Below are 20,616 nucleotides of genomic sequence, written 5' to 3'. Positions count from 1 at the left end.
TTGCAACCCAAATTGCAATAACATCTCACTGACTCACAGCTGCTGCAAAAGGCTGATAGTTTCATTGAATCAATCAAATCTTGATAGACTGAGACTTAATGTAGTGAAACATTTCTGGTGTATCCATTTGTTCGTGCTTCTGGCTGGCTGTTTAGTGTAGGCTCTGACTGTTTTCCAGCAGTAGTAGCTTTGCCTCAGCTGCAGTGTGTCTTGTTGGGCTTCATTTTCTTCAGTTTCTAGTCTGGCTATCCAAGTGGTTGCAGTGTGTAAAGTGTGTTTTATTTTTACCATTTGTCCTTGCACACACTTACAGGCCGTGTCCGCACCAAGCAGCCCTTGTCCACTGCCAGCAGCGTCACCAGCCAAGTGGATTCAAGAGGCCGCAGCCGTACCAAGATGGTCTCCCAGTCCCAACGTATGTACCTACTCAGTGAACACAGAGCATGACTGAAACCCAGTTGTGTTTGAAACATTCTGGGAAAGGCCAAGTTATCACAGTGACACAAGACTGTGTGTGAGAGCTTCTTGGGAGTGTCAGGTTGTAGCTCTTGATGTGGAGTTTCTTCACTTACAGTGGCAATAAGCGCCATGTACATGTCTTTGTGCCTTCAGGTTCGGACGAATCCGATTGCACACCAGGTATTCTGTTAGAGTGTGTGTGTGCGCGCGTGTGTGCGCGCGTGTGTGCGTCTTTCTGTGTACCACAGTGGGAATGGTGGCCCACCCGCTATTGCACTCATTCTGATTTAGGTGTTTTGAAGAGCAGTGTGTGTGTGTTTTTCTCTGCATGCTGTGTCTCATCACTAGGGATGGTGTTTATTTCTTCTGCTCTAGCCTGGCTCTGGCTGTCACTCAGGTTATTCAAAAACTCTCTAGGCAACAGAAAGGAAAATCTAAACACAATGCATTAAGCTAGCTATACCACAACACTCAAAGCAGATGTGTGTGTGTGTGTGTGTGTGTGTGTGTGTGTGTGTGTGTGTGTGTGTGAGAGAGAGAGAGAGAGAGAGAGAGAGCGAGTGTGAGTGAGTGTGTACCTGCTTTCCAAAAATACTCGATGCTAATATGTGGCTTCAGCTTGGATGCATTTGATGCCTGCATGGAAGCCAAGAGAAAAATGGAGTGATTCAACTGCATTTAATTCCACTGATTAGATCTGGACATGAAACGTAAACTACCTGATCAAGAGTTCAAATCTCAGATGAGCAGGTGAAGAGAAAGACAGGAAATGGCAGCTGAACAGAGAAAGATTTTGACATGTGTTTGTGTGAGTGGACGTTTCTGAGCATTTTTACTTTGAGGCATTTTCGTTTCCTCATTGTGGACAGGCTTTGCTTCATGCGTGTGCCGTTCCAGCTCTCCCAACATGCACTGCTTTCGCCAGTCTATCATCTGCAGCTGATTCAGTGTTTGTTGTCAAACTTTGTTTTCTCCTTAGTGAACAGACTTATTCAATCAAAGTGCTTCAGAATTTGCTTTCCTTTTTGGTTAGGGATGGGAATCAGAGCCATTGAAGAATTGTTCTTATTAAGTCTGAGAGTTGACATCGTGTTCCTCCAAGCTTAGCAGTTCCTTTCATCAATGCTGGCATGTTTTTTTCTGAAAGTTGCCCCTTGCAGGATAATGATGTCATTTGTCTGAGCTGTGAAAAGTGAAAACTAAGGAAAGTTATTTATGTCAACATGTGCAAATGTTCAGACTCTGTGATATTAAAACCTCTGTTTTTCCAAACTGAAAATTGTTTCGGTATCAGCAGTGAATCTGGTGAGCAGAATTGATAATCAGCACTGATATCAATAAATTCGAATCAATTCCCATCCCTATTCTTGGTGTGGAACACCCGGCTGCTCTCCCATCATATTCTGTGTTTTAACCCCCATGACGCTTTTTGCGCTTAAAACCCATATTTCATCCTCTGGTTTAATCTGCTGTTCCTTCCCCTCGCCTTTGCTTCCCCTCTCCTCCAAACCAATGGGCTTAATGGCTCAGGATCTCAGTCTGCTACCCCTGTTGGTGGTAAGATTATAACGCTACTTCTTTGTACCTGCTCTCTTACCGTAATAGCCTTTCTTCTGTTGCCTTGACCCCCTCCTGCCTTCACAAGCACCCAGACGGTCACTTTAGGCCCCTTCCACTTTGGCTGATGCATGCTTGTAGGCAGAGACTGTTAACACGGCTGTTCTATGATCATGCTAAACACTTTGCTTTGAGAGCCTCATGTTGCTGCACTTGAATGTGTGCCTGCCAGTAGCCAAAAAAGGACAACACCTCTCCATAGTTGAATTCAGTGTCGCCTTTTAATCCAAAGCAAATATAAATATAGACCTTGGTTGTCTTTGGTACGGCACATTTTACATAGTTAACTCCCTTCACTAAATATTATCTTGTCCTGCTGATCGTAATTCAAATTAGTGTTTTGTGTGCCTGTGCAAGAAGTTGCAGGGAGAAGGACGGAATAGGTGATGGAAACGAGAACGATAAAGACTGTTCTGAGCTTTCATTACTTTGATATGTCATTTAAAAAAGAATACTGGTTGAGTTGCACGTCTTGTTCAGGGTTCCCTCAAAATAAAATCCCTGTCCATGTCATTTAGATGCATTTAGTTCTTTGTCACTAGCAGATAGATGCAGACTTTAATGTAGTGTGTGTGTGTGTGTGTGTGAGAGAGACAGAGAGAGTCTGGTCTGCTCATGTTGAAACTAGGGTTGCAACAGTGTGAGATTTTCATGGTGCAGAAAACGTCTTGGCAAGTTTCATGGTTTCACTGTACAATACTAATCTTCTACAGACACACTTAAAGCAGCGTTATGTCATTTTGCTGAGCAGCAGCAGCCTCTGCTAACGTAAGTCATGTAGTACAGGATGCTGGTGAATCCAGATCTGTTCATTTGAGATTTAGCGTAGTATCAAATTATCGTAACACGATCTAAAGTAACGAGGTATCTTTTTTGCTTGATCATCTGAAGTTACATGATGTGGTACAGAGATCGGAGGAGGAATGCCATCCTTCTCCTTTCTGACCAGTCAGTTTCCCATCTAAATTTTGTACTTTTTTGTTTTTACTATACTATTAGTACTGCAGTGGGATTCAATCATATTTGCACACCATATGATGACTGTCAGTTTTCACACCTTGATATGCCTTGAAACCAGTATTCTGCTGCAACCCTAGTTGGAAACCAGTTACCGTGTCACGCATTGGAGCTGTTTCTAAAATGTCACACACTTCATGATGAGCACAGCGAGGCAGCTTCTCCTCAACTGTTTGTCTTCAAGTAGATAGTATTGAGTCATTCCGGGCTTTGTGCTTGGAAACAGGGCAACATGGGGAGGAGAAACTGAAGAAGGTCATCATATAATTTTATTTTTAGAGAGCATCTTTGTTGAAATATTGACTCTGTCTTCAAAAATCAGCATCACGTTATCAGTATTGCAATCTGTCTGTTTTTCAAATCTCCTAACCCCAAGAGCCTCTTTCCAATTACAGCGGATACTATGAATATTGCCATTAAATTCCATTTCTAACTCAGTAGTTGTGTATTATAGAGCTCAGTGATTGGAAAGCACAATTTTGTGAAAGACAATTGTCCCTGGCAAATGTCCATTGACAAAACTAGTCACCATTTTATGTCTGCATCAGAGGGAGGTTGCTTAAGTGGTTGCACTGTTTGATGAGACACGTTCAAGAAGAAGACTCTGACTTTACTTCTTCTCTTTCTTTGTATTTTGGCCTCTTGCTCTTGAAGCTGGCAGTCGCAGTGGCTCTCCTGGCCGTGTCCTGACGAGCACCGCGCTGAGCACCATGAGCTCAGGGGCCCACAGAGTCCTGGCTGGACACGGTGGGGACGGACACAGACGAAGTCGCATCCCTCGCAGCCAGGGCTGCTCCAGAGACTCCTCCCCCACCCGCCTGTCTGTCGGTGAGCACTGAAACAATAGTTCAATGTTAAGTAACACCTAGGCAACAATTTCCCCGTGAGATAACAGCTTTGATGGCACGCTGATATGTACCTGACTGGTCACAAGCCATGAACTTTCTCTCAGGTTCTTCCGGTTGTATTTGTTCAAGGTCAAATAACAGAACGTTGGGCTGCAGGGTGCAGCGATCACCCTGTTGTGTCAGTAGAGGCAACTGTTGGCTCAGCAGAGGAAAAAGTTACATAACATTTGGGTTTTAATTCATTCATGTCATTATATGAAACAAATTAAGAGGATTGATTTGATGTGTTTTACTGTAATCAGTTTGAATTCAGTTCCTTCTACCCTGCTGTGGAATTTCAATCCAGATTTGTGACCTATCCACATAGATCTCAACTCTTTTTATCCTCCTGCTCCCTCTCCGCCTGTTCCTCCTCTGCTCCTCTCCCTCCCCCTGCTTCTGTCCTCTAGCTCCTTCCAGCATTAGTTCCATCTACAACGGAGCGAGCCGAGGAGGTAAGACTCCGAGCCTGGCCAGACCACCATTCTAGCCATGTCTGTCCTCATCTTGAAATAATCCCTACATCCCTCATTCCATCACTCAAAGCCTCACCATCACCTGCCACCCCAATCCCTCCATCAAGCTGTTGCTCATGACCTCTTAGAGCCCATGTCTCGAATCTGTCTGTGATTGTATGGCTGTGTTGCTATGGTGATGGGTGCCTATGATCGACGGACGCACGTGCATTATGAAAGTACCTCATCCCTCTGTGTGCTAACATGCTGTCAGTGACCGATGAGCAAATCTTCTCTCAGGATCAGTGAAGCTTCATCAGGTCTCTGTAGGCTGTGATTAACCCTGATTGGCTGGTTGGCTGCTGAGGTTGATCAGAGCAATTAAAGGTGAAGTTGATTGCTATGCTACTGGATGGAAATGCAGCTCCCCCTTGTTCACGGTTGCTAAATTCCTCTCACATCCCTTCCTTTTCCCTTCCTTTGGTTGTGAGGGGGGAAAAAAGTAGTGCAGGTTGAGTGAGTCTGAATAATCAGACTGGTATTTAAAAATGAGCGCAGCAATCATCTGCTGCTCTTGGGTGCATCTCATCTATAACAACAGAAAATTTGAATAATTCACATCATCAGATTGTTAATTAAGCACATTGAAGCAAAAATGTCACTTGTTCTTCAAGTCATCTTTGAAAGTTATTGGTCTCGATCAGTGTGTGAACTTGAGCTTTCTGGGAATGTAAAGAGTTTTGCTTGACAGACACATCTATGAAGCTGTATAATTACAGGCTTAGGCTCTGATCTCTGAAGAGGCCTCTTTTCCTCTCTTAACTGGAAATAGGAGGAGTGAATAAAGTTGAGATGCTCCCTCAGGGACAGTAGACCTGTGCTCATATTCTTTCCTGTTTCCTTGCCACTGCTGTCTTATTTGTGTCTTTATCCACCTATTTCCCCTTCTCATCTCTTTGTCACTGCTTGGTTTTCCTCTTTTGTCCTTTCCTCTCTTCCCCAACTGTCTTTCACACTTTACGTCGTGTTCTTATAACGACTTTTCTTCCTTTCACTGCTCTTCCATCCCTTGTCCGCCCTCCTCTTTCCCTCTGCTGCGGTGTGACGTTGTAACCCGGCTGGCGTTAGCTCGGGGGAGTCGTATTCCTCGGCCCAGTATGAGTCAGGGCTGCAGCAGAGAGGCCAGCAGGGAAAGCAGCCGGGACACCAGCCCCGTACGCTCCTTCACACCCCTCGGTGAGTAGCAGTGGTGGCCAGGTCCCCAGGAGGGATGCGCAGTCAAACCAGCATGACTTTAAAGGCGATGTCTCCCTAATGAGACATGAGGTTTCTGCTGCAGATCATAGAGTTTTTTTTTTTTATTTTAATTTGATTTCATCTGACGCTTATTCAAAGCTAAACACTTTTAAAACCATCGGTTGCACATGTTTGCATGGTTGCGGCCTTTCTTTCTACTCGTGCACCCTGTTCGATGAGTGTAGGGGTTGCGTGTGTTTGTGCGTCTGTGTGTGAATGTTAAACTATGTATGTGTGTTTTAATCTCGGTTGCAGCTACGCGGAGCTACTCTCGCTCCACAGGAGCTCTACACACACCTGACGCTTTTGGGGCTGCAGGTGAAGGATGAGTACATCTATTTCTCCGTACCTCACCCACCCACTCCGCCTTAATTTTTCGTTCACTTTGTTTGTTCTCTTTAGTGTGACGCCTCTTTTTTTCTAAAATGTCATTGACTTGCTATCCGTTTTTCCTTTTTTGTTTGTTTTTGGGTTGTTGTTTTTTTTGTCCATTGGCCTCTGTTTTATGTTTTTTTCTACATTCTGCTCCAGGATGTTGAACCCTCCAGTGGAATCGCATGCTTCCTTCCATTGAGTTGCCAGTTGACAACCATTCTGCCCGTTTGAGCAGCACTCATTTGTTTTTCTTTGTTTAGCTCTGTCCCTTCTTTGTGGGGACACCAACGCGTTTCCTGTGTTCTATGTCAATCATACTTTTCTCCCCTCAGTGACACCTGCAGTATCATCTAACAAGCCATGACATCAACTTACAGGGATGGCTCATGAGAAATGTGTGTGTTGAGTAAATGTCAGAGGATGGAGGATGTTGATGAAGCGAGTGAGATGGATCGCCAAGTGTGTGGCAGGGAGAATTGTCATTAAAAGTTTTTAAATCCCCCTTTCTTTGTCTGCAGGATCAGGTTTTGGCATCAGTCAGTCAAGCCGTCTTTCGTCCTCGGTTAGTGCCATGAGGGTCCTCAACACCGGCTCAGACGTAGAGGAGGCTCTTGCAGATGCGCTGGTATGAAAACACGCACACTGCCTATCTCTAAACACAGAAAGAACCCATAAAAACCACTTTCAGTAAACTGTTGTCACGTGCATATCACACCTCCTGGAGTGTGTGAACCGTGTGTGTGTGTGCGCGCACATTAACTAACCCCTGCTTCTACCTCTTGTTTAATGCTGTCAGCTGTTGGGAGACATGCGTTCCAAGGTCAGCATTTCTCCCACCTCATTCCTGTGTGTGTGTGTGAGTGTGTGTGTATGTGTGTGTGTGTGTGATAAGCAATTTTCTTTCAAGATGCAGCATCAGTGCAAGTGTTCTGCTTTTATCTGGTGTCTCTCAGCTGTCTCTTTCAGTTTAATTTCATGCTCTCTCGGTTTCACCTGCAGAAGAAACCGGCACGGCGGCGGTACGAGAACTACAGCATGTACTCTGATGACGACGCTAACAGTGACGCATCCAGCGCCTGTTCAGAGAGGTCCTACAGCTCCAGGAACGGAGGCGCAATCCCCACATACATGAGACAGACAGAAGACGTCGCAGAGGTTTGTGATAGCTGGATGTGTTGTCACTGGGAAAGTCAAAAGATTTTATATGTGGAGTATTTTATAAAACTATACCCACTAATACCACTTCATGAACATCTAGGCAAGCAAGTAATTTTTCTGTTTTTATTCAGTCTGCAGTGTTACGACTTTGAAGTAAGTAAAGTGCATTTGTTAGTGACACGCAGGGCAGGCAGTTGTACGTTCTCTGCCCAGAGAATGTAATTAGATCAGGCTGGTGAGTCGAAAATGAATCAAGATCAAAAGCACGTCCCTGACGACAAAATCGTTTCCCAACTGTTGTCACATTTAAACCAGTACAAATAAATCAGACATTTTGCAGGTTGTAGGTTGGGTTTGGCCTCTGAATCAGTTTTTCAGGTCAGGCTCTCACGATGGGTCAGGCAGGTTCAGGTCTGGAATTGCCAGACCTGCATGTTACTGGTGTGCATCATAGAAAACAAATTTGATTAATTTGACTCCATTAGCTTCTTCCCTGGAACCTTAAAACTCAGCAAAAAAACAAAACAAAACAGATTGCGAGGTAACCTCATAATGGAAGAATTTTTAACCCTCTGTTGCCTTTAAGACAAGTGTTTTAGCTTCTCCTCGATCCATGTCTCAGAGTTAAAATGGCTGCATTGATGTCTGGACATGTCACACTCACCAGGTGCTGAACCGCTGTGCCAGTGCAAACTGGTCTGAGAGAAAGGAGGGACTGTTGGGCCTGCAGGCTCTGCTGAAGAACCAACGCACCCTCAGGTCAGCCATTACCAGGACAGGCATGTGTGTTTTCTCTGACTGGTGAGTTTCCTCTAACTCGCTGTTTTCATCCGCAGTCGGGTGGAGCTGAAGCGGCTGTGTGAAATCTTCACCAGGATGTTTGCAGACCCTCACAGTAAGGTATGGCTGCATGGAGTGCAAGTAAATACTTGCTCACACACACAGTAACGGCGCTCATAACAGTATCATTGCACAAAGATTCATCGTTCACCCACTTTAATTTGACTTTTGTTTATCCCACCATCCTTCACTGTACCGGATTCTGCCAAAACAAGGAAAGTTTTAAAACCATTAAACACGCAGACATTTCAATCACATATGTTTAGTCTACTTAAAGAAGACAAAACCTAAAATCACACACGAACACAAGCATGCGGAGCGTGAGACCGAATATTTTCTAACGGCATGCCACGCCTGAGTTTGCGTGTGACCTCACTCCCCTCGCCGGCCTGTGGTATTGCTCTGTCACTGTTGAGGCGCCAATTCGCTGGCTGTGCTCACTGCATTCACTGCCAAACCCCCCTCTTTTCCCTCTCTACCTGCAGTCTGAAGTGCACAACAATATAAAACACACACACACACACACAGAAGGTTTGCGCTGCCAGCTCTTCTCTCTGACTAACAAGCTGCAGTTCGATCTAGCTAACATTGCCACTCTTCCTTCGGCATTTTGAGTTCCGGTTGCCCCACACATGTCGTAAGGTGTGTGGGTTCCTTCCTTTCCCCTCGTTTGACGTTTTTGATGATTTGATGAATTTTCAGCGAGACTCCGGCAGAGTGTACGGCACGGCAGAATCCGGTATAAGCTCAGCCTCCTTCAAGGTATTGCATCTCACCACGGATCTCTCCTCTGCCTCCATCTGTCTGTCCCAAATCAATCCCTTCATCTCTTTCTCATCAGAGTCCTTCAGCCCTTTTCGCACAAAACATCACTTGACATTTTTCAGATGTTCCCATTGTTACTTGTGTGAAGACTCTTACACATGTTGCAAATGTTGAAAGTGTGGATTGAAACTTCTGAGCGTGCATTCAGGTACGGTCTGTCAGATGCTAACGGATGTGTCTCTCTCTTCTCCACGCCATCCCCCTCCCCCCCCTCTGGAACTCTCTATAGAGAGTAAGTTTGGCCCGTTGGTGTATTGTATTTTATATGCTGTGTTTGAGCTAATCAGATAACCGGTTACCAAGGCAACACTCACTCACTAACCTATTGCCACACACCATGATTGGTGTTGCTAATCGTTCAGTGTGGTTATTGTCTAATAATATTGGTACTGTACATTTGGGTGACGAAAGTCTCAGTGGTGATTGAGAATGAGGATCCAGGCTGCTGCAGTAATAACCACTAACTTCACAATGGGAACTAACTGTACTCCTAATATATCAACAGCATAATCTAGATCCCATGAATACACTGTTGCACTGCTTGTGTGCATGCATGAAGCACTTAGTGAAGGATTTGGTAAGTGAACAAAGTGCCGTGTGTGACCCTCACTGTGTGTGTGTGTGTGTGTGTGTGTGTGTGTGTTTTCAGGTGTTCAGCATGTTCCTGGAGACCCTGGTTGATTTCATTCAGGTCCATAAAGAGGACCTGCAGGACTGGTTGTTTGTCCTGCTCACACAGCTGCTGAAGAAGATGGGAGCTGACCTGCTGGGCTCCGTGCAGGCCAAAGTTCAGAGAGCGCTGGATGTTACACGGTGGGTGTCAATTACACACAGACCCAGCAGCACATTTATATACACCTCAGCACCCAGTTTACTGTCAGCTTCCTTCTGAAATCTGCACCCCGTTGTACCAACTAGCCTGTGCTGTGATTCTTCGCTAGGATGCAAAGTCCACACCAAACATTACATTTATACAAGTTAGTTTGATATTAAATCTGTATCCATATTTGGTTGCACCACTGAGACACAAGGTTTATTTAAACTACTCCAGGTAAATGTCCAAGCTATCCAAAATATTGTTGCAGGTGCTGATTATGATTTTCAATTCCATTTCATGCTAACGACCCCCCCAAAAAAACAGTCCTTTATCTAAAATATAATAAAAAGTAACTTGAGCAAACTGTTGTGTTCCCTCAAACAGGGAGTCTTTCCCAAATGACCTCCAGTTTACGATTCTCATGAGGTTCACTGTGGACCAGACGCAGACCCCCAACCTCAAGGTAAGCAATGAGTTACGTCCGTGTGTGTCTTCATATGTGTATGAGAAAGTGTGTGTGTGTGTGTGTGTGTGTGTGTGAATGAAGGGGGGGTAAAGGTAAGGATTGACAGAGTGCCGGATGTTTAAGGACTGTGTAACCATGGTAACTACTGTATTGATAATAACCTCAAGCCTGCCCATGCTGGCTCTGCCCCCCGCACCCTGAATCCTGGGCTGTGATTGGATAGTGACTGACATCCTCCAGCTAGAAAACTCCACTGGCTGTTTGCTCTGCTTCAGCGTGGACACTCCCCTCAAGCGTTCCTCTTGTAATGCTCGACCTCCTTCATTCTTCCTCCTCTACTTTGCTCTTTCCCACTAATTCCCTCAGTTTGAACGACTCACCAGTGTCACTCCTTCACTCTTTCCTCCGTCACCCTGCCTCCCCCTACATTTTTCCCCGCCCAGTGTTTCACTCTAAACTTTCTCCTTCCTAATGCCTCCTTTTCCTGCATCTCTTTCTCCTCCAATTAGACTTGAACCAGAGATTATTAGCATTACATTCCCAGCCTGTTGCCTGAAATATAATTTTACTCCATATAGTTTGATTTGTACTTACATTGTTCATTACATCAGAGGTCTTCACGGGTCCAAGCAGTTGTACCCTAACCGCCAAAAACAACTGGAACTGTTCTACCAAACTGGATTTTGTCTATTATTTGAATGCTGGGACCCACACCCTTTATAGAGCAAAGCAAAATCAGACCTGAACCCAACCAGGACACACACAGCCGATTGCTTTAAATTCTAAGTTTTCGTAACAAGATGTATGTCTTCCTCAAAGTTCCAGCTGTAGATTCCTCCTATCTGTTACATCCATGTTAAGCATCAACTTAAAAAATTTCAACATTTTGTTCTACGGCATAAAAAGGTCAGTAATTACTCCACACGCCAATTTCAAAGTGTGGGTGTTGTTGGGGTTTTTTTTGGTGGTTTTTTTGTTTTTTTTAACAATGGCATTTGCTAACAAGTGGCCAAACCTTACGACAGAGGTTGTCACGGAAGTCCAACATCATCGTGCCGAAACAAAAGTATTGCAAAGCTGGTTAGAGACGTTGAAGTCGCGACTGCTTACTTAACCATTGCTAATCTGAGCTCTCTGAGGCGAGTTTGTCGTCTCATCTCCGGTGCGGTCTGATCCAGGTCTTCTCAGATCCGCTTGCCCGACACAGACCCGATTTACTTATCGAATCCATGAGGTTCCTCGGTTAGGGTTTTGGTCCCTGGGTTCCGATGAACCTGTGAAAACCTCTAATTTATATTCAACCCCTCTGTCATTCAAGAGGCACTGACTTAGATACATACATTTTTCTCTTTTGACTATTTCGGAGGAGAATTAAATCCACAAAGTGAATGCTACAAGCATTTTTGATGTTTGCTGCGATCAAGAGAAACCGGTAATGTAAATAAATTAACACGAGACAAAAAATACATGCAGTAGGGCAGTCTGGAGGTGCTGCCTTTATAAACAGAGACGACATGGAAGAGTAACTCCTGTATTTGCAACCATAAAAACATCAATATTATAAGTGTGTGAGGGCAACACTGAGCCTCTCAGCAGCCGTTATCCAGCGTGTAACCTCTTAAGTGAAGCTCATCCTGTCAGATGAATTTTAAAAAATGGATTTTCTTAAATTTCAGAACAAAAATATAAAGTATCAGGAAAGCCCGATTCCAAGTTCCAGTCTTGTACTCCTCTTGAACCCTCTGCATCCTCCCTACCTTTTTCCTTCTCTTCCATCTCCTCTCATCTCCCCCTGCCCTCCCCCTCTCCCTGTCTCTCCGTTGATTGACGCGGTGCTTCTCCTCTCTTTTTCTGAAGCCTGTACGGAGCTCATGTTGCGGGCGAGGCAGGGGAGGGTCCAGGGTTAAATTGTTCCCCCCCAGAGCGCGGCGCCACGCCTGCTCTCTAGACGAGCAGGCCGCAGCCTGGAGCCAGTCCTCCCAGGTCAGTGCGCTCCGGGGGGAGCAATTATATGGCGCGCACCATGCTGCTAAATGATTTGGAGGAACTTCTGGTCCTTGAGGTGCAAATGTATAGAGACAGAAGGAGGTAGGGATGGTGAACGAGTGCAGTCAGAGCAGGAGTCAGTTGTTGTGGCATTTAGGAGCCAGCGGTCGATGTCTGCATTGATCCTTTGCTTTTTGTCACTGCTTTATCTTTGTTGATTTGTTTTCCCCCCACACATTGTGAAGCATGATCATGAAACTACTCTCTCACTGATTCATCATTTGATTTCAGACCTGCAAGAGATGCACAATCAGCTGTGGTTGTACGTGACCCTGAATGTTGTCGGTCCATTTTCATGTGTGTTTGTCATTGGTTTTTTTTTGTTTTGTTTTTACTTTGAAGGTACTCACAGGTGATTATTGCTCATGCAGACTCTATGTTATCAACCAGGTAATCTGAAGGTTTGTATAAATGTGTGTGTTTGTATCTCAGGTGAAGGTGGCCATTCTGAAGTATATCGAGACGCTGACCTTACAGATGGAAGCTCCCGACTTCGTGAACTCCAGTGAGACTCGGCTGGCCGTCTCCCGCATCATCACCTGGACGACTGAACCCAAGAGCTCCGATGTCAGAAAGGTACCAACACACGTCGAAAATTCACAATTCATCGTGTGTCCTGTTCCTCTTCCTTCATAGCAGTATATTTTGTGTCTTACAGGCAGCACAGTCGGTGCTAATTGCCCTTTTCCAGCTAAACACACCAGAGTTCACCATGCTGCTGGCAGCTCTGCCCAAAACCTTTCAGGACGGAGCCACCAAGCTGCTTCAAAACCATCTGAAGAATACTGGCAATGCAGCACAGGTGGAACACTCACGCCAGCTCCCAGAGGCTCTCACTAGGGCTATGACATGAGTTGCTTTCAATCATGATACTGTCAAATTAATGGTATACTCACTTGTGTCATCTTCAACAGGCACCAATGGGCAGCCCTCTGACACGTCACACCCCCCGTTCTCCAGCCAGCTGGTCCAGCCCAGTCACCTCCCCCACCAACACCTCCCAGAACACCCCCTCACCAAGGTAACTCAAACGCGCCTGACATTGCACCTCCACCCACCTCAGTCCACCAAAATGGAAAATACATCCAGCAAGCATTAACAAATTAGCAAGCATGCAGGAAAAGATTTACATCTGAAATGTAAAGACATTTATTTCACAACTGAAACCACACTCGTGTAAGGAGGCACGAAGCTAATGAGGGTGTGTTCTGCATAGGCTTGACTCAGACAGCACTGTTAGTCATTTATGGTCAGATTCTTAATGGGTTGTAGAATAAATGCCAAATCCATCATCAAATGTATCCAAGCTGCAACAGTTGATCTTCGTCTCAGTTTTTTTTCCCCTCGTGTGCTCATGTTCAGTGCATTTGACTACGATACCGAGAACATGAACTCGGAGGACATCTACAGCTCGCTGAAAGGTGTCACTGAGGCCATTCAGAACTTCAGCGTCCGCAGCCAAGAGGACATGAATGAACCGGTTCAACGACGGGAAGGAGAGGAGGTGAGTAGACAGTGACTGGAGGGAAGATGTGTGTGTGTGTGCGTGGGACGTTCATGTGAAAACATATTGGAGGGTTTTGTAATTATTGACTGGGGGACATGTCTTAGTCAGGCATGGTGGCAAATAATTTACTGATGATTGTGGAATGATGGCAGCCAGCGTCATCAGACCCACAGCCAACATGGAAATTCCTTCGTGAGACATTACAAACCTAATAGATTCACTTCTGTTGTGGGGAAGCAACTCATTGTGGTACTAGACTGCTTTATTTTATTAAACTGTGGCAGAACACTGTCTCGTTACTGTAAGTCCGTTTGTAACACGTCTGAACAAGGAAGTGTCACATCAGTGTCAAGCTCATAAGACAAACGCATCATGCAAAACTGGTGCGGCCTTATATGAAGAGTCCCGACCAACCCCATTGGTAGGGGCAGGTTGCCGCCCACCTCAAGGTCTCTTCCTGTAAAGAGGGCATTTTTCTTGCCCTTGTCACCAAGTTTTTGCTCACGTTGGCTCTTTGTCAGAAGTACTGCAAAGAAGCATCCGTACTCACTCAGGTTAGGTATTGACATGAACACTCGATGTTGTTGCCCAGTGATGCCAGAATAATGAAGTCCAGGCTGAAGCTCTAATCTGAGCACCGATTGGCTCTTGACATATCAAGTCTTTGTTTTGATGGCACTGCTTCAAATTTATCAGTAGTGGTGTTTATAAAATACCTGAGTTTTAGTGCAGTACAATACTTTTGTTTGTATCTAGAGCATGGGTTACTTAAATCATGAAGTATCTTAAGGAAACGTCAACCTTTGACCGGTTGAAGTTTGTTCTTCAACCCTGACTGGCATGAGTTCTTGTTGCAGCCCAACAACTCTCATCCCATTTAAGGACACGGTGTCCTGAAGTACAGAGGTTTGACCTCCTGACATTTTCCCCTTGACATGCATCTGAAACCTAACCAGCCCGCATGTCATCAGTCTGCCAATCACAGCACATCTCACTCATTCAACTACCCCACTGATAGAGGCAGTGAGTGGGTAGAGTATCAATATACGCAGAAATAAGACCCCACGCTTCTCTGCTTCCCCTGGAAGGTCACTGTGTTGGCCTAATAATGTGCAACAAGAAGAAACACTTCACCCAAATCTCTCCTGGTCTCGTACCTTGAAGTGACCTCGATAAGTGTGTACCAGAAACTGGTTGTGTTCCTTTGGTTTGTTTAATACACAGTCCAAACATCTGAATGTCTCTGTGGTGCAGGGAGGCAGCGGCACAGATGGCAGAGTGTCAGACCTGGTGGATGGCGGCCGCATGGCTTTGGACAACAAGACCTCCCTTCTCAACACACCCCTGCTCTCCTCCAGCCCCCGAGGAGCCCGTGAGCACTTCACTGACTCGCCATTCAAACACAGCCGCAAAGACAGCAGCCTGGACGACTCCGAGCTTCTCACTGACAGTAATTGAACACATTCACACACTAGTGGGCACAAACAAACACACTGTAGAGTGTGAGAGCACATAGCATTGTTTCTTTTGTGTCCTAGCAGATAGCAGCCTGGACCAATCCGAGCTGGTGGCCGAGCTGCTGAAGGAGTTGTCAAATCACAACGAGCGAATAGAGGAGAGGAAAGCCGCGCTTTGCGAGCTGCTGAAACTGATCCGTGAAAACACCCTGCAAGTGTGGGATGAACATTTCAAGACCATCCTGCTTCTCCTGCTGGAGACGATGGGCGACAGAGAGGTAAAAGCCCTCGCTGACCTGCGTACAACAGCGCTACGCTAACAGGCTAAAATGCTGTCCATTCACAGTGAATCTCTGTTGTTCTACCAGCATGTCATTCGGACACTGGCTTTGCGGGTGTTGAGGGAGATTCTCAGCAAGCAGCCCTGGAGATTCAAGAACTACGCAGAGCTCACGATCATGAAGGCACTGGAGGCACACAAAGACCCTCACAAGGAGGTACTCGCACACAAATGAGTCCACGTAATAACTGAGAGTTTCAGAGAACATGAGGAGATGATTAGCAGGTTTACAATCCTGGTAACTGCCACCCTATGTTGTCATGAAAGGATCTGTTGAGCTGATCCTTGGCATCGAATGGTTGGGGTTTTATTTTTTAAGATGGCAGGTAAACAACTTGAAAATGCAAAAATGTCATGAAAGGGTTGTATGCAGGACTGCAGTGTGGATCAGGTTGGTGACGGCCGATCGTCCCGGCTGTCTGACATTGAGCCACCCCACTGTACGTGTGTGTGTTCCTGCAGGTGGTGAGAGCAGCAGAGGAGACGGCAGCCATGTTGGCATTGTCCATCAGTCCAGACCAGTGTATCAAGGTGTTGTGTCCCATCATCCAGTCTGCCGACTACCCCATCAACTTAGCTGCCATCAAGATGCAGACTAAAGTGGTTGAGAGGATTCCTCGCGAGGGCCTCGTAAGCATGCTGCCCGAGATCGTGCCAGGACTCATACAGGTAACACACACCTCATTATCTGCAGCTGAAGAGTGTTAGCTGCACTGTATGTAGTCTTGGTAAAGCTTCTCCAGTGGCTTATTAGTCATGTCCTTCTGCTCCCCTCATACACAACCACACATTATCACTTGTGCCTGCTCTGTTTTGAACTAAGTGTGTGTGTGTTTGATGTCTCTGCTGCGGTTCAACAGGGTTATGACAACTCTGAGAGCAGCGTGAGGAAAGCCTGCGTGTTCTGTCTGGTTGCCATTTATGCCGTAATCGGAGAGGACCTCAAACCGCACCTCAGCCAGCTCTCCAGTAGCAAGGTGACCTGAGCTCATCCAAAGCCAATTTACTCAAAATGCTCTGTTTGTTTCTTACACCAAGTTATTGGCTGATTGGCTCAGCACTGTTGGCTAATTCATGTAGATACCAGTATCTGTGCTTTGCTTCAGGTTTCTACCCGAAATAAATATGTGGACTCCCCTGTCATTGGTTGTTTAATAACTCACATGTAGCATAAACAAGTAACTTTAAAAAAAAAAGAAACATTCTAGATTGATTGGAATCAGTAATATGTGCTCGTAGATGGAAACAAGATGAAACGCCTCACTGTTACTGATTCCCAATCCAGCTTACTGTGACAGTACAGCACTGCTGTCACCGTCTGTTTGACACAGCACTTCTTACATGCACTTAATCTTCTTTAAATGATAATTTTTTTTGTAAACTGGATGCACAGTTCAGTTGCTACAACTGTTTCACCTCTGGTGGGTGTTTGAGTGTGAGAAGCGACAGTAACGGTGCACTGATTGTCACGTGAGTAATCGCTGTGTAGTGCTCGATGTTTGTGCAGTGTTATGTTGGTAGGTGATAGGAACCCAGCCGCCATCGACGTGAGTCAGTGTTTACACTCAGAGAAAGGTAGAACAAGAGTCAGTCATCAACGGTAGTGTGACGACGAACAAGAACCAAACTCATCACCACAATGTGAGTGAACCTATTGAAATGAAACGCCTTAAGATCAAAGTGAGGCTTCACAGGAAGAAAGTGTATTTTGCCTTTCAAGTACTCACAAGTAGGAGTCTTGAGCTCACCGTTTTTCCCTCCTTGACCACTACTTTGTGACTCCAGAATGCAGAAAGAACCAGCCACCGATATTTAGCTTGAAGCTAATGACTGCTAAAAGCAAAGATCTCAAAAACATCAGTTTACAAACTTCCAAGTGCACCATCCAGTATCATCCACGTCTTTATCCAGCCATACGCTCATTAATGCACAAACACTTTGATTCAAATTGTAGCTCAAGGCACCTCATTAAGGTAAAGACAGTATTTGGGTGGAGTGTCTCTTTAAAGCTCTCTGTTGTGATGTCACTTGTACCTGCAGGGACACGTCTACTGACCCTCCCTTCTGTTTGTTACCTGCAGCTGAAGCTGTTGAATCTGTACATCAAGCGCGCGCAGTCCGGCTCCAGCGGCAGCGAACCGCCATCTGAGGGCCTATAGGAGAAACATCGCCCTGCTACAGGGCAACCAGAGAACTGCAACTCTACATCTGTTCATGTGCTTCACACCCACACAGGCCAAGAACAAAACACACATCCATATGCACCGATACCGATCATGTCCCGTCCCTGCCGCAGGAGGCGTTCTCCTGAACATCGCTCCATGACCTCTGACGCTCAAATGGAACTGGATCAAAAACAAACAAACAAACAAACAAACACGCATACAGTCACATGCTCCACCCAGTCACTCAAGGATGAAGATATTAAAATGTCCGTCCCCTCCGCCTCCTTTACCTGAACACATGATCCCTTCCGAACATCTAGATGTCGTGAACGCGGCTGAGATGAACAAACGGCTGCTGTCTGTCTTGAAGAGTGAGGAACTGGGGCCAGGTAGACAGGAATGTATATTTACATTGTGTCATAGTTTGATTTATTTTACGCTCTGAGGTTTTAACGCAGCGGTTTTCAATGTCCGGAGGTTTCTCTCTCACGCTTACATAAACACATGATCTCTCTTTTCAAAAAGGTGCTGATGAGCCTGAAAAGGTACGACCAACCCTGCAGAGCACTAACGCCAATCACAGCGGGTCAGGCCGGCTCATAGCAAATATAGCTCACAGGCAGATTCCAAAGTAGAGGAGGCGTCACGTGCTTGGCTATGCATGAGACTAAATTTTAAAAAGAAACGACTTTTTATTGGGGTCCTGTTGACAGTCAGATTCATGTGACTGAGGTTTTAAATTGATGTGAATAATGTCCGCCCCTTTCAGAATAATTTGTGTCCTCATTTCTCCCAGCTCATCTCGGATCGTCTGGGCAACACGGGGCGGAAGATGGGTGCTTACTACATGAAGTATGACAGGACATGGCTTATTATCACATAGTGGATATGTATCTATATATGATATTAAAATGGAATATCCAGTAACACTCGTTTAGGGAGGGGGTGCTCGCGCGCACCTGTGCCCATCCTTGTTTTAATTTCCTCTCTGTTGCGCGTGCCGTAGAGTCTCACACTTCTTTTTTTTCTCTGCTGAGAAATTTGTAGAAATGTATTATTTACAGCTCTGAAAAGAAACGTCATGTCACCCCCCCCCCCCTCTTCTCCTCACCGTGTCTTTCTTTCCTTCCTCTTGTAACATTCTAGTTTTCACCGTTGTGTTTCCTCCGTGCATTTACAAAGCTGTGCTTACAATAAAATAAAGAACTTGTACAGATCATGATACAACCCCGGGTCTTCTGTGTTCCCAGTGGCGACCGGTGGAAAGCGACGCTGTGTCTTAAAGACTTTCAAGAGCAGGAGGTAAAAATCTGAGTGGCTTCCATTGAGAGAGATGAGAATCTAAGAGGTCAGCAGATTACAAAAAAAAAAATTCTACACAAAATGAGGTTTTCTGACTTTCCTCCCCAGTTGGACATTCACCTCACTGGGCCAAGAAGAATCTCCAAAATGAAACTGGCAGATTTCAAAAACCCTTGTTTGTTTGAACTGCACGTCCATATAAAATGTGACGAGCGCTGTGTTTGAAAGTGTCACAGGAGAGCGGATTGGACCGCTCGAATCCACCGAACGCTATTGTCATTGTTTACCTGCCAGTCATCAAGAATTTGGTGTGGCAGCAACTTGGGAAAACTTGAGGTTCTCATTCATGAAATGTTCTTACAAATTTTTCTTGTGCTTAATGGGGCTTTTTGCCCTCGACTAAGTCTTACAGACGGGAGGATACAGCTGATGTCTCCAACTCCTTCCACCTGACATCTGTTGTGTCGTGTGTGTGTGTGTGTAACAAAGTCTTTGCTTGCTGAGTGGGTTTACAGTTGCAAGAGGCACACAATAGATGTCATGAGCATGGAGTTACAAATTGCCATTGGGCTTTGCTTCCTGTCTCAAGACTAAATTTGGCTGAATCTGTGTGTAATGTTTCATGAATGAGGCACATCGGTCCAGGACATTTTCAGTTTTTCTGTGAGCTGGTCTTCAGTTGCAAAGGGCTATGCCATGAGGAAATTTGCTTCATCAAACGTGTATAGGCCATGCAAAATGTAGACTAACCGAGATGTTGATTTTTTTAAAAAATTTTTTAAACGATGTATTTACGAACTGGAGAAACTGGATTTGATGCATGCATGCGTCCTGCAGTCTAAATATAAATGCAGCACAAGAGCGTCCCAGATACCAGCATGAGATGTCAATGATTGCTCCTGAACAAAGCTCATCAACATGCCAGTTACGTGACAGAGGCACACGTAACCAAAGTGTTTCGGCACACATGTTTCTTAAAATTGTAGTACACTGATCCAACCTAAAGGCTTCATCACCTTTATTTTGCAAATTCAATTTGACTGGAGAGCCTTATGAATATTCAATGTTGTAAACAATCACAATAAAAGAAACTGAAGAGAAAAATAATGTCAGAACAGGACATGAAAATGGTACTTGCATGTAAATGCATCATAAGCCACTGAATTTCTTTCAGAAATTAAAATGCACATTTAAAAAAAAAAAAAACAGGAATAACAATGTCCTACCCCTTATTCACATGAATACACTATTAGTTAAATCTGCAACCTCAATAAAACCATGGAAAATGAATATCCCAGATGTTATTACAACCTCAAAATAATTTTAAAAAAAAAGCACAATGTATCTACCACTCAAATGTACACCGTTATGTAACACTGAACTGGGTAGTCATGAGTGCCTCTAATGCACTCAGTACTTTTTGCTGATACATAATTTTCACATTGTGGTATAAATATATTCAGTACTACTTCCAAAAGTTGCCCCATTTTCTTATTTTAAATGACCTCAGGGGCAGTTTTCTTAAAAGACGTTTTGCCCATTAAGCAAAATGTCAAAAACATGTTGATGTTCATGCTCTGAAATGTT

At 44.9% G+C, this 20,616-nt stretch overlaps 1 protein-coding gene across 1 annotated transcript in view; it reads left to right on the top strand.

Moving 5' to 3' along the window:
• clasp2 (cytoplasmic linker associated protein 2) overlaps window positions 1–18,944 on the top strand; it is a 54,046-nt gene extending 35,102 nt beyond the window's left edge. Inside the window, exons 22-46 of the mRNA XM_086193126.1 lie at window positions 314–415; window positions 613–639; window positions 1,990–2,016; window positions 3,748–3,921; window positions 4,391–4,435; window positions 5,564–5,671; window positions 5,987–6,049; window positions 6,625–6,731; window positions 6,903–6,926; window positions 7,106–7,261; window positions 7,932–8,023; window positions 8,101–8,164; window positions 8,807–8,866; window positions 9,579–9,742; window positions 10,131–10,209; window positions 12,691–12,834; window positions 12,917–13,060; window positions 13,173–13,279; window positions 13,621–13,762; window positions 15,020–15,215; window positions 15,304–15,500; window positions 15,591–15,719; window positions 16,025–16,231; window positions 16,423–16,539; window positions 17,644–18,944. Of these exons, the coding sequence (XP_086049252.1) occupies window positions 314–415; window positions 613–639; window positions 1,990–2,016; window positions 3,748–3,921; window positions 4,391–4,435; window positions 5,564–5,671; window positions 5,987–6,049; window positions 6,625–6,731; window positions 6,903–6,926; window positions 7,106–7,261; window positions 7,932–8,023; window positions 8,101–8,164; window positions 8,807–8,866; window positions 9,579–9,742; window positions 10,131–10,209; window positions 12,691–12,834; window positions 12,917–13,060; window positions 13,173–13,279; window positions 13,621–13,762; window positions 15,020–15,215; window positions 15,304–15,500; window positions 15,591–15,719; window positions 16,025–16,231; window positions 16,423–16,539; window positions 17,644–17,721 (2,753 nt within the window). The 3' untranslated portion in view covers window positions 17,722–18,944. The remainder of the gene's footprint in view (window positions 1–313; window positions 416–612; window positions 640–1,989; window positions 2,017–3,747; window positions 3,922–4,390; window positions 4,436–5,563; window positions 5,672–5,986; window positions 6,050–6,624; window positions 6,732–6,902; window positions 6,927–7,105; window positions 7,262–7,931; window positions 8,024–8,100; window positions 8,165–8,806; window positions 8,867–9,578; window positions 9,743–10,130; window positions 10,210–12,690; window positions 12,835–12,916; window positions 13,061–13,172; window positions 13,280–13,620; window positions 13,763–15,019; window positions 15,216–15,303; window positions 15,501–15,590; window positions 15,720–16,024; window positions 16,232–16,422; window positions 16,540–17,643) is intronic.
• Window positions 18,945–20,616: the final 1,672 nt, after the last annotated feature.

The sequence above is a fragment of the Aulostomus chinensis genome, chromosome 22 (assembly GCF_037954235.1).
Source record: "Aulostomus chinensis isolate RoL2024-O1b breed Wild chromosome 22, RoL_Achi_v1.0, whole genome shotgun sequence".
NCBI classification, from domain to species: domain Eukaryota; kingdom Metazoa; phylum Chordata; class Actinopteri; order Syngnathiformes; family Aulostomidae; genus Aulostomus; species Aulostomus chinensis.
Note: the sequence above shows the minus strand (reverse complement) of the source record. Positions and strands in the feature narration are given on the sequence as shown.